The 14,437-nt window shown below is 35.9% G+C and overlaps 2 protein-coding genes across 2 annotated transcripts in view; one reads left to right on the top strand and one right to left on the bottom strand.

Moving 5' to 3' along the window:
• LOC125061497 overlaps positions 1-14,437 on the top strand; it is a 105,030-nt gene that overhangs the window by 18,972 nt on the left and 71,621 nt on the right. The window lies entirely within an intron of this gene.
• Positions 1-14,437, bottom strand: part of LOC125061498 — a 50,220-nt gene that overhangs the window by 17,135 nt on the left and 18,648 nt on the right. Inside the window, exons 5-10 of the mRNA XM_047666972.1 lie at positions 9,910-10,010; positions 7,215-7,379; positions 5,488-5,610; positions 3,414-3,518; positions 2,024-2,153; positions 177-300 (exon numbers count right to left, since the gene is read on the bottom strand). Of these exons, the coding sequence (XP_047522928.1) occupies positions 177-300; positions 2,024-2,153; positions 3,414-3,518; positions 5,488-5,610; positions 7,215-7,379; positions 9,910-10,010 (748 nt within the window). The remainder of the gene's footprint in view (positions 1-176; positions 301-2,023; positions 2,154-3,413; positions 3,519-5,487; positions 5,611-7,214; positions 7,380-9,909; positions 10,011-14,437) is intronic.

Here is a 14,437-nt window from a genome sequence, read left to right as displayed (position 1 = left end):
GGAGAAACGAAGTTCGCGTTAACTTAAATCGTTGTGACTTAAAAGTTGAATTTAAATATTTCATATTAAATTAATTAAAATATTTTTTTAAACTATTCTCTGAAAACATTATTTCGTCATTTAACACGCAAAAAAATAATTCTCTCGTTTTTTATTAATCTAATTATACCACTTACATGCTCTGATCCGGCGCAATCCTCGGAAAGACCAAGAAAACCTCTCTTGGTGATAATCCTTCTGATCTGGAGGCAGCTGAGAAGGCACGGATAGATGATGCGTTGAACAGGTCGATCTGTGGACCTGGAATATTCAAACCGAATGAAGTGCAGGCTGTCAACAAGAGCATTTTTTTCTGTGAGCATGTAATGCAGCAGACGGATGCTGCTTAACAGACTGCAGACTCCAGGCCATGCTGGATGATACAAATTTTTTATAAAATTAAAATAAAATATGTTTATTATGGAACATAAGATACAGGTATCACTTATTCCACGTCATTAAATTTGAATTTGTAGGTATCCCTACTCATCGGCAAAGAAGACAGAGGGTGTAAGCCGAGAGAAAAAGCCGGCGTAAAAAACTCTCGGTACTCTTTTAAAATAGCAAATCATCAAACAACAGTTATTTTAAAACAAATATCGCAAAAAAGAAGTAGCCTGTCTAGCACTAGTCCCAGGCCCTTTTATCAACTAGATAATCGTTAACTTTATAGTAAGCCTTTTTACACAGCTTTTCTTTAATACATTTCTTAAATTTATTAATAGGCCCTATGTTGGATATACACCCTGATCTCATAAGTGCAATTGGCGAACAGAGGTCCAAACTTAAAGCAATATTCAAGTATTATAGAGGGCAGGGCGTCGCCTCCCTCTGACTCTGCGAGTCCTCTGCGAGTAGATCCAGCCCCGCCCCTTCGTCAACTCCGATATACATATTACATAAGCATGCCCTAAGACGCATCTAAACTGAATAAACGTATTTTGATTGATTTGATAGATTGACATGTTTTACCCCGGAGCCTCTGTAACGCGGCTTTGTCGGAACTACTCGAGGTGGTTTTAGTGGGTATTGCTCACCCAGTCTCTGAATAGCAGAGATTTTGGCGTGGGTCGAGTCCCACATACCCCTGTTCAGGGGATGCGCAAATGCATTTCCACCTAAGATATCAAAAAAAAAAGATAGACATGTTTTAAAAGGCTACGTGAGCACAATTTCTGGCTGAATATTGATTTGAAATGTAGTGTCTTTATAAAGGGTTGGGGGGGGGGGGGGGGGCAGAGGGCAAACGAGCTGGCAAGTCTGTTATAATGAACTGCTTACAGCTGTACGTGGATACCTGTAACAAGAGAAGCTAAGAATCCCCTAAGTTTATTTTAACAGAATAAAAAGGCTAGAGTAGTCCAGAGCCATGACATTCAAACTAATTGATAAAAATGCAATAGCCCATATATGGACATAATCACCGGCTTTTATAACTTGCCATATATGGCATGGCCATAACCCTGATATTTTAACCTTCATACGTGTTTTGAGGTTATTAGAATCTAGATAGTTTAAAAGTATCGTAAAAGGCAAGGATATTATCTTGACTTTTGATTTAAGACACTGAAATATCTAAGAATATCCAAGAATATTAGCATAATTTTTCGAAATAATAATGTTTTTCATGATTAACGCCCGAACCCAATAATCAATCCACAATCTGAGATCAGACCGTGACAGTCGATCGATCTCCTATCTGCATCCCAATAACCAGACCCTACGAAGACAATCCATTTTCAGCGACGGATAAAATGCTCTTTGTCGTTCCATTTTACCGAGTTTACACTCATATTTGATAATCAATGTAAACCAAATAAAGTAAATAAAACCGTACAAATAACATTAAAACTTTTTACAACATTTGGATTAAGATTATTATCTCAGATGGTGGATCATGGATTGAGATAGGTTATTGGGTTTGGGCGTTAATAGTTTTGATGAAAGAAACAGAAAATGTGCTATGTAATTTCATGATATGTACCGTCATTGGGTGGATACAATACTGCGTGCTCGATGGCGCCTTCTAAGTATATCTTCAGTGATGTGACTCCGTTTTCCACTGGTATCCCTAAAGATATAGATTCGCCACCTCCTTTTCTCATCACGAGAGTCTGAAAAATTAGTTGTTACGTTATTACTTGTGTTTCAGCGTGCGACTCTTATCCCTGAGGTCGTAGCTTCGATCCATGGCTGTGCACCAATAGAATGTGCGCATCTTACATTCGCTCGAACGGTGAAGGAAAACATCGTGAGGAAACCGACATGTCTTAGACCCAAAAAGTCGACGGCGTGTGTCAGGCACAGGAGGCTGATCACCTACTTGCCTATTAGATTGAAAAATGGTCATGAAACAGATTCAGAAATCGGAGGCCCAGACCTAAAAGACCCACTGATTTATTTTATTTTTCTTACTTGTACTATATGCACAAGTAACTTTACAGTAGGTACCCTATGTTAGTATGTTTCCGATGTGGAGAATCAGAGTCGAGGTGTCTTCCATATGTAAAAATCTTTTTGACAGACGTATGACATATAGTGTTAAGTATTGACTGATTGATCATTGTTATTAATGAAGGACATATTTATATTTTAACTTATAGAGTAGGCCAAGCGTTGCTGTGGCCAAGGTTTATGTTATATTACATAGTAGTAAACTATTCAAGGGAAACGGTAGGAGAACTTATGTGAAAGGTAGATGACAGCTTATGTGAAACGTTGATAATTTTAACACAGCGCCATCTGTTAGAATTGTATCAAATAATAAACAAATATTTTGCAATAAATTAAAATTGCGACTATAATTTGAGATTTAAACTACCCTATCTTTTAAGTTGGATCAAACTACACACGGTGTGCAAATTTGATTGATATCGGTTCGGTAGTTTAGGAGTCCATTGAGGACAAACATTGTGACACGAGATTTATATATATTAAGATTAATGTCTTAACATATTTTTTTTACACTTTTTAAAGTTTTTATTAACAAGCGATTATATATCTTTCAACTTGGTTTCATTACCACAAGAAAGGCACTAATAAATGAATATATAGATTAGTTACTGTTTTTATTTAACAGTGGGCAAACGGGCAAGAGGCTCACCTGATGTTAAGTGATACCACCGCCCATGGACACTCATTGCCAGAAGGCTCGCGAATCCGTTGCCTTTTAAGAATTGGAACGCTCTTTTCTTGAAGGACCCTAAGTCGAATTGGTTCGGAAATACTTCAGTGGGCAGCTGGTTCCACATAGTGGTGGCGGGAGAAACTGCTTTAATAAACGCTCAGTTGTTGAAGGTAGGGGGTAACCTAACCGCGTCCGACGATGAAACACATCTGCAGGTATTAATCCGAAAAGCTTCTCTAAAACTTACATCGAAATCGTCATAGCTAGGGTATTTCTTGACTCTACCCCTTCTAGGCTGTTCTTCTAGTGGATTCCACTGTTGCAGCTCGGCCAGAAGTGATGTGTCTATGTCCTGGAATATATAGGGAAATTAATTTACAAAATGCAGTGTTATATATATATGTCACCGTAAAATTGTAAAAACCGTTAGATTGTAATCTATCTCGCGAGATTATAAACTGTCGAAAGATTGTGAACCTCAACGAACTGCTTACAATTTAACGTATTATTATTCGGTAGTTATATGAAATTGTTGAAAAGTAAAATTAATCTGTAATTGACCAAAGAAGTTTGAATGATAACTAAGTTAGTGTAGTACAATCTACCGAATAATAATACGTTAAATTGTAAGCAGTAAGCTGAGGTTCACAATCTTTCGACAGTTTATAATCTCGCGAGATAGATTACAATCCAACGGTGTTTACAATTTTACGTTAACATATATATATATATATTGGTACTATATTACTTTTATTGAAGTTAAGAGAGCTGAAACATCTTTTTCCTATTGGACCTGTTAGCCTTCTCAGGGTAGATACATTTAAAAAAATATAAATATAATTAATAATATAAGTACTCAAAATATAATAAAAATTGTCAAAAATATATAATAATACTAGCTGATCCGGCAGACGTTGTTTTGCTATGTATTATATTTCTAGGAAAAAAAATTTTAGTTCAATAAAAATAACTATCAACAATAATAAAAAATTGAGATTGATGGTAGAGGGGTGACAATTAAGGGTTGTAAGTATTTTTGTATGTTGTATCATAAAAAATAAAAACAAAAATGTTTGTTATAAAATAAAAAAAAGTTTGGAGTGAACACCCCTTATCATTTAGGGGTTTGAAAGATAGACAGTAGCCGATTCACAGACGTACTGAATATGCATACAAAATTTCTAAGAATCGGTCGAGCCATTTCGGAGGAGTATGGGAACGAAGATTGTGACACGAGAATTTTATATATACTAAACAAATATTTTATTCATAACATTCAAGTCCGTGGGATTATTCTTTCTCGGATATTATAGTTCGTTGCTTTATCGCGAAGTGGTTCAACAGGTAGTGCTTCCTTTAAAAATAAATTCAAGATAACCAGACTTTAAGGTCAAGTGTTTTATTTTGTCAATTAATGATCTATAAATAAACAATTTATTTATCATTACGTTACTGTGTGAAAACTGCATTCCTTTGGTTTAGGCTTTTATCTGTTTTAATTAACGGCGCTATCACCTTCGATTTTTCTAAGTTGTAACTTTAATTTTATTATTAATAAAGCTTTATTAATTAATCCATCCAACAATTGTTTAGTTTACATTTCTTATTATGGGTATTAGTTGTGTTAGTATAAGTTCAAAAAATAAAAGGTAATTTTGTAAGTGTATTTTTTTTTGTATGGCCGGTTTAAAAGCTGTGTTGACTAACGCCCAAACCCAATAACCTATCTCAATCCATAATCCCCAATCTGAGATAGGGGACTGATCTTAATCCAAATGTTGTAAAAAGTGTGCCAATAACCAATCGACGGATTGTAATAGCCATTTGTCGTTACAAGCTATCCATGGGAGGTCGGATCGAACCAGTTTTTTAAATAATTAAAAAAACTGTTTGTTATGTTTTAAACATACACATGTATATTTTAATGTTATTTTTACGGTTTAATTTACTTTATTTGGTTTAAATTGATTATATCAAATATGAGTGAAAACTCGGTAAAATGGAACGAAAAAGAGCATTTTAACCGTCGCCCAAAAATGGATTGACTTCGTAGGGTTTGGTTATTGGGACGCAGATAGACACTCTCAAAGCCAGAGGGCTCGCGAGTGCGTTGCCGGCCTTTTAAGAATGTTGTTCTAAACGATGTCGTCGTAAACGGTTTTGACTGTATTACCTATTTCTTGAAGCGTGCGAAGGGCTCAGCAAACTTCAGTCTACTATTTCTAACCTATTTCTATTTGAGAGTTTCAAAGCCTAATTGTAAGTACAAGTGCAAAGAATTTGTTTTTAATATGGCAATACCAAAAGGTGTCAAAACTTACGGTGATAGGCAATGAATATGGCAGAATTTCTCCTTCTGTATGTGAAGATATGTTCTTCAGATCTTGCAGAGCGGCCTCTGACTCTGGTGTTGGATAGTTTGGGTCCGTCCATATAGTGTACACCTGCGAAATAATTACCTTGGACTTAAAAAAAATTGATGTATAATCCTGAAGACCAATTTTTTTTTAATGATCTATGAACGTCACTAGGGGATTAAGTAGCATTTGAGTCTCTACTCGAACTATGACTTAACCATATATATTAGAGTTAAGCGATTTCGCCCTGCGCTGGTAACTTCCAATAGATATCGCCGCAATGCAATTTCGATATAGTTTTCTCAACATTAGAGCAGTGTTGGCCTAGTGGCTATGTGCGACTCTCATCCCTGAGGTCGTAGGTTCTAAGCCCTGCCTATATATCTCGTTTCTATATATTTCTAACATAAAGAAGGGGGCAATTTGATAGTTTAGTATAAGTAAGACTTTTTTTTTTTTTTTTTTATAGAACGGGGGGCAAACGGGCAGGAGGCTCACCTGATGTAAAGTGATGCCGCCGCCCATGGACACTCTCAATGCCAGAGGGCTCGCGAGTGCGTTGCCGGCCTTTTAAGAATTGGTACGCTCTTTTCTTGAAGGACCCTAAGTCGAATTGGTTCGGAAATACTTCAGTGGGCAGCTGGTTCCACATAGTGGTGGTGCGCGGCAAAAACTGCCTTGAAAAACGCTCAGTTGTGGAACGGCGGACGTCGAGGTGATACGGGTGGAATTTCGTATTCTGCCTCGACGTCCGATGATGAAACTCAGCTGCAGGTATTAATCCGAACAACTCCTCTGAACACTCTCCATGGTAAATGCGGTAGAAGATACAGAGTGACCCCACATCTCTACGCAACGCCAAAGGATCAAGCCGATCGGAGAGGGATTGGTCGTCGACGATTCGAACCGCTCTGCGTTGTATACGGTCAAGTGGAAGGAGCTGGTACTGGGGAGCCCCCGCCCAGAGGTGAGAGCAGTACTCCATGTGGGGCCGAATTTGCGCTTTATATAGTTGCATGCGGTGGCCCGGAGTGAAGTACCGCCTCGCCTTGCTGAGCACACCAAGCTTTTTGGAGGCTAATTTAGCCTTTCCCTCCAAGTGACCGCGAAACTGAACGTCGTTCGATATGTCAACGCCAAGTATTCCAATGCTGGCTGTGGCTTTAAGAAGAGTGTTTTCGAAAAGAGGAGTAGACTGAAGTATAATAACGAATACTATGCCTTTAAAACATTTTATACGCACAACACCTTACTAAGAAATTATACAATTGAAAGCGGCATATAAATATAATCAAATTCAAAATGGGTCTAGCATAACCCAAGCGAAACATAAAAGTAAGTGGATCAAATGTGACGATCGGCCGATTTAAAATATGATAAATATATTAAAATTTCTAAAATAATCTGATGTGCTGGCTTGTATCCTAGACCTTTCAAAATCCGTTCTTTTTTTATGTAATAGGAGGAATACGGACAGAAGGCTCACATTGCCAGAAGACTCGCATGTGCGTTAACGGCCTTTTAAGAATTGGTACGCTCTTGAATTGGATTCTATTTACATCTTCATTTACGTTGGAAGAAGTTTATTAGTTATAGATGTATCTATCGTTCAGAACGTAATATTAAGTTTAACCAAGAAGATTCTATATTCAATTGGACTCGGGAACCATAAACAGTAGAGATAATCGTACCTTAAGTCTCTTTTCGACTAAAGCCCTCAGAGCTAAGGGAAGTCGTTGTGGGTCGCCTGGTGCTTTGTCCGTGACCAGGAATAGTGCGCTATCATAGGGCACAAGTTTGGTAGCTGAAGCTAATGCTCTCATTGTGCCATCAATGGTTGAGTCTGTGTATACACCCTGGAATAATTTATGAATTAAAATCTATACTAAAACTATAATATCTATTCTATAAATATGTGTTGTTCCCACGAGAATGTAAGTGCGTGCTCCTATTTCACCATGCCTACTGCTGGCAGAGGACATATCTTTTTTTTTTAGGACGCGACGCCTCCCAGCCTAAGGAGCAAAAATACGAAAATTCAGACTTGAATTCGCCTCTTCTTATCAGATAAATCGTTAAATTTATGTTATTTCTTTCAATAGTTGTTTATATGTTGAGCAGTGTTGGCCAAGTGGCTTCAGCGTGCGACTGTCATCCCTGAGGTCGTAGGTTCGATCCCCTGTGCACTAATGGAATTTCTTTCTATGTGCGCATTTAACATTCGCTCGAACGGTGAAAGAAAACATCGTGAGGAAACCGGCCCTAAGAGTCGAGTCAGGAACATGAGGCTGATCACCGACTTGCCTATTAGATTAACAATTTCTCATGAAACAGATACAGATCTGAGGCGCAGACGTAAAAATGTTGTAGCGCCGCTGATTTCTTTATTATAGTTCTGTTATAAAGCCCGATAAATTCTTGTGTGTCTAACAGCACAATAACTTGTCTGACAGTCTCCTTTTTCGGGATGAATGTATGTGTGACCAATGGAGTAGAGTCTTTTTATACCATTGACCTTCTGTTTTGACAAATATGTATATTAACAAGGCGGCAGACGATACGCGAATTAGTGGAAATTAACAGAATAAATAATTCATGAATTGTCAACGTTTTTGAATAAATTATAACCTTTTATTGTGTGTACAGGTTTTGGCATAAAATAGCGAAATTGTCGCTCAATCACTTGTCGAGTAATGTGAGCGAAATGGGTAAATACTGGAAAATTTAACACCAACTCAAAATTCATTTATTCACTTGAATCATATGATCACTTTGAATTGTTAACTTTACCGCTTTTTCGGAATCGCGACCAGCACACAAGGAGAAAGGCACACATCGGGCTAGTTTTTTTAACATAAGTTATTTACAATGCTTAGGGTCTGTTTCACAATGTATGGATAAAGTACCAAATAGCTATGCAACACATAAAGTGACATCGGACTCATAGCTTATGATGGACTTTATGTGACGAATAGCGCTATCTGACAGTCGTGAAACGCAACAATAGTGTTTATCCTACCAATAAGTAATAAATAGCTAATTTGGAACTTATGTAGAACTTATCCGTACTTTGTGTAACAGACCCTTATAATTTTAGTTACAATTAAATTAAATAGCTGATGCAAATGATGAAATGATTTTAATTTCAAGCTTCCTTATCTTCTAGGTAATCTGATATTTTATAAGAAGCTTTCCTAGAGGGCTTCTGTTTTATAATTTTCTTAAATTTATTATTTGACAAGTTTACCACATGACTTGGTAGTTAATTATAGAAGCGCACAGTTTGAACTATAAATGATTTATTAACATATATATCTCTTGCTAACATGTATGTTAATATGATAAATTTACGTTTCTATTAGTACTTGTAAATGTATTTAGCACACGTATTTATAAGGTGGCCAATAATCCTGCTCAATCTTGACTTCAGTAATTCTAGTATTTCTTATTATTTTGTAATGCTTTTTTTAATAAGATTTGGTTATGCACTTTTTGCACTTTACCTATCATATTTATTTTTATGTTTTTTTCCATTACTACGGTTGCCTGGAAGATATCGCTTGTTAGCGATAAGGCCGCCCGTTGCATACCTTATAATTTTGATTTTTTATGATATTTGTTTTTGTATAAATGTAACAAAGTGAATAAATAATAATCTAGTGTACCTTGAACTCTTATGTGTTGATGTGTAAGGCTATTAGAACAGAGCAAGTGTTTTATTTTTAATGTTACTATTATTATTATGTATGACTAAAGTATATTTATAAAAAGAACCAAGTATTAAATAAATAAACTACAATTATATAATGAAGCTAAACTAAATATTAATTTTAAATGAAATTAAATAGAGACAGGAGGATTTTTGGATAATTCTACCAATTTTGTAATTCCTCACATAAATAAAAAGATTTCCTATTATCGCTTGAGGGCTTTTCCCATAGCCCTTAACCTATTATACTAATTAGGGGCGTTTACCTAATATAGAAACAAATCTCGTAACGTGATAAAGCTTTGAGTTTGTTTTATTTGATAAAGCATAAACTTTTTTTTTTAAAGCGCTTAACGCTGTTTATCAAAAATACGTTCATATTCTCGTAAGCAGAATCACAGCTGCATTTAAAATTTTGTATGAAATTTCAGTTTCCCTTATTTCGTTCGCTTGAAGTTATCGCTTTAATAGTCATATTTTACTTATGGCTTACATTATTATAAATATAGAATTCAAGCGCAGACTTACGCTACATCGCTTTTAATAGGCTTACCATAATATAAAAAATACATGTTCAATTGATAATGTGTGCTCATTTGCGTTTTAAAGTCGACTAAAAACAAATGATTACAGACCGCTGAAGCAGTTTCTTTCAGACAACATAGATAGAGACTTACTTGATACTTGCGCAGGAGTTTAGATAACGCGTTACTGACGGTTTTGACTCCTGAAGTCGTGACTGATGGCTGTAGGTTATGTCTGGAACGCCAGTTGACACCTGTTGAGAGTTATATTTTATGAAACATATACTTTTCGAAGATATATAAATTACGGACTCCATCATCAGAGTAGCTCATTGGCACCAGATAACATGGGTGTTCCAAATGTTAGGTCAAACGTAAGTTTGAAAATAAAGTCTATTCCAAGGATGCTGAAAAGAGACGCTCCACGACGGGCAAACGGGCAGGAGGCTCACTTGATGTTAAGCGATACCGCCGCCCATAGAGACTCTCAATGCCAGAAAGCTCCCGAGTGCGTTGCCGACCTTTCCAACCATAAGTCCACTTTACGAGCTAAAACACCACGGACAGACATCCAGACGCGCAGCACTTCAAACTCTTTATCATGCATATAAAATAAACTTAATGTATCTTATATATGATTATTTATTGAGCAGCAAGCCAGTGGTGTATTATCTCCTTTGACTTAAGACGCGCTTTTTGGCGCTCAAAGCTCTGTTAGTAGAAAAGAATTAAACGCGCGCGACGCTTTTGCTGTATAGTACGCTGGATTTGTTGGGAGTTGTACAGTTTTATGTTTTAGGATTGCTGTGTAAACACTATATGCATTACAGCAATCAGCAAATAATAAATTCATATAGCTGAAAAACAAGTGATATTGATACTATTATTTGTTTGATAGAATAGATTTAGGGTCTGTTTCACAATGTATGGATAAAGTACCAAATAGCTATGCAACACATTAATTAATTGTAAGATAAATTGTGCTATTTGACATTCATCGGACTCATAGCTTATGATGGACTTTATGTGACGAATAGCGCTATCTGACAGTCGTGAAACGCAACAATAGTGTTTATCCTACCAATAAGTAATAAATAGCTAATTTGGAACTTATGTAGAACTTATCCGTATATTGTGAAACAGACCCTTAAACTGTCTATATATATTGTAATTCATAGTTATTGCATGTTAAACGGAATGCGGTATATAAACAGATTCAAATACTGAGTTCTTTTAAAATTCCTACCACACCAAAGTATAAATTTTTAGTGTTAGCCTAGTGGCTTCAGCATGTGACTCTCATACCTGAGGTCGTAGGATCCACGGGTGTGCACCAATGGTATTTCTGTCTATGTGCGCATTTAACATTCGCTCGAACGGTAAAGAACAACATCGTAAGGAAACCGGCTTGCTTTAGACCAAAGAGTCCACGGTGTGAGTCAGGCACACGAGGCTGAGTACCTACTTGCCAATTAGATTGACAAATGATCATGAAACAGCTTTGAAATCTGAGGACCAGAACTAAAAAGGTTGTAGCGCTTTTAGGTAATGTGTCTAAAACAAGTGTTTTTTTTTATATTACACTGGGTGTCAGCAATAAAGGCTTAATAATAATAATTCATTTAGTCAAATATATCGCAAACTAAATTTATTTAAAACTAGCTGGCCTGGCGAACATCGTACCGCCTAACAGTCGATTCTTTATTTTTTTTAAATACTTATTTAGATATTCGGGACACCGGTCTAGGTAAGATAAAAAAAATAAAGTTGATAAGACAACAAATACATTATGTCAAAAAATAAAAATTTACCTTCCCGGAACCCCTCCACTAACACTTGAACTTTATGATATGGTATTAAAGTTCAAATTGACTTTTAAGTATTATTACGAATATTATGTGTGGGAATATAGAAAAGTGTTGTTTTTAGACTTTTTCACTCAATTTTTTTAATTTTTCTCTCCGTAAGAACCATCCTCGTACTTCAAAGAATATTATAAAAAAAGAATTGGCCAAATCGATCAAGCCGTTTTCATGTTATGTCGTGACAACGGAAAACGGGTTTCATTTTTATATATATAGATGTATATTAATATATAATGTTGACAGGTGAATTATCAGTCGGTATAATATTAAATGTATTACTAAGAAACAGTATAAAGAAATATAATACCATTCTTTTAGAACAATGATTTGTCGTGATATAACAGTTTAAGAATTTCACGATTCTATTCATTGTTCAATGTGAAGGTGAGCTGTTAAAAGTGCTGTTACTGTGTTGGTAAACGCATCTGAAGACAGGATATTAATAATAGGCAATGCTATACTGTCGACATCTCTATATATATAAAATTCTCGTGTCACAAATCACAATGTTCGTTCCCATACTCCTCCGAACCGACCGATTCTTATTAATTTTTTTATGCATATTCAGTAAGTCTGAGAATCGGCTACTATCTATCTTTCAAACCCCTACGTGATGACTGATGAGTGGTGTCCACCCCATAAATTTTGTTATAATTTTTTATGATACAGCATACAAAAATACATACAATCCCTACATTTCAACCCTATACGATTAATCCCTATTTTTTAGTAAACTAGATAGTTATTTTTATTGAACTAAAAAAATGTTTCCTAGAAATAATATACATGGCAAACGTCGTTTGCCAGGTCAGCTAGTGTCTTAGTTTAAATTAGTAGATATATTTACACTTAGTCCTGTCGGATAGTGAGTTTCATCTGGGTAGTATACGAAATACCACAGGTTATTGGCACACTTGTTACAAGATTTGGATTAAGATTACTATCTATCACCTATCTCAGATGGATTGATATAAGTTATTGGGTTCGGGCGTAAGATAATTATTCAGGTAAGCGGGAATTTCGCACGTTTTATTTCTGTACTGTGACATTTTTACGCACATATTTTGCTCATAACATAGTTATTTTACTAATATTCCATTAAAATTTTTAACGAGAGAAATTAAACGTGAATTATTTACACAACGCGTTGTATGGGGTCATGCAAGCGCGTTATACGAAAATACTCGTACAACGCCTGTAACGCGAAACCAATGTATCGTGTTATAGGAGGGATTACAGTATTTGGAATTTATTGCAAACCCTTGACACTAACACCGAACTATGTAATATGTATTGTGACACCTGCTGACGGCCTTGAGGTAAGAGATTGGCCAGAATTAGTTCCGCCCCATTTGATCAACGATGCGTGGCTGCGCGATTTTAGACAATCTACACTAATATTATAAAGAGGAAAAGTTTGTTTGTTTGATTGTAATGAATAGGCTCATAAACTACTGGACCGATTTTAAAAATTCTTTCACCATTCGAAAGCTACATTATCCACGAGTAATATAGGCTATATTTAATTTTGAACAAAAATAGGGTTCCGTAAGATATTAGGGTTCTTCGGACACAAAGTGTAAAAAATCAACCAAAAAAAGTTACTTATTTTGCGTACCCTGCCTAAACTATTAAAGATAGAACCATAAAATGTTCTAAGTAATTGTAGATCTTATAAATATCTACAAAAAAGTCCGCGACACACTATATCTATCTATGTCGAGTGAGGCACAATAACCATAAATGATATAATGACATGGCAAAACGGCGTTTGCCGGATCAGCTAGTATTCTATATATTGAAACAGACAGTAATTCTCCAGGGCGACTTAAGTTGGAACATGGTGACTTATAGTCATATTAACAGATACTACTAATTGGGACTCTTTAACTCAGTATTTCACAATGTGGGACCCGCGCCCCAGAGGGGGTAATTGGATTGTTAATAGGTGCTATTCGAAAATATTTTATGTTTGGAATTTGTATTTGAGTTTTTACCATGTTTTGAAAAATTACGTACTGTGTCCTATAAACCTATTATTTAACAAGAGAGTGAGTAAGAGTTTCTTAGTGAATATTTTTTTTATATTAAAACATATATATAGGGGATATGGTAGGGGGGGAGGTTGGTAAGAATTTTAGAAAGGATAAGATGTGATTCAAAAAGGTTGGCAAATACTGCTTTATCGTGATCAGGTGGTGTTAAAACCGAAGTTATCTAATATATAAAATTCTCGTGTCACAGTTTTCGTTGCCATACTCCTCCGAAACGGCTCGACCGATTCTCATGAAATTTTGTGTGCTTATTGGGTATGTCTGAGAATCGGACAACATCTATTTTTCATCCCCCTAAATGTTAAGGGTAGTCCACCCCTAAATTATTTTATTTTTAGATACTTTTTTCTGATTTTATTTTTTTATGATACAGCATTAAAAAATACATACAACCCCTAACTTTCACCCCTCTACAATCAACCCCTATTTTTTTATTATATATTTGCCCGGTCAGCTAGATACATATAATTTTTTAAATTGAGTAATTGACAGTGAGGGTTGTGTCTTCCCACTCGATTTGAAACACGGTGGTTGGTAACAACAACAACATCAGGCAAATGATCACCAACCAGATGGGCCGATCAAGTGAAATAATCATCGTCCCCAAAGAATCATTGTTATAAGAGTGGTGCTGGAGAGAAGCCGATGGAAACAGATAGTCCAGCTTCCTTGCTGACCACGTCGCTCAGACATGAGCTAACCACTCAGGAGTAGTAGTAGTAGTCAAATTTTAGAGTAGAAAATTACAAAAGCATGTTAGTT

This window comes from Pieris napi, chromosome 23 (genome assembly GCF_905475465.1).
Source record: "Pieris napi chromosome 23, ilPieNapi1.2, whole genome shotgun sequence".
Lineage (NCBI taxonomy): Eukaryota > Metazoa > Arthropoda > Insecta > Lepidoptera > Pieridae > Pieris > Pieris napi.
The sequence above is the reverse complement of the archived record's forward strand: the minus strand, read 5'-3'. Positions and strand labels throughout refer to the sequence as shown.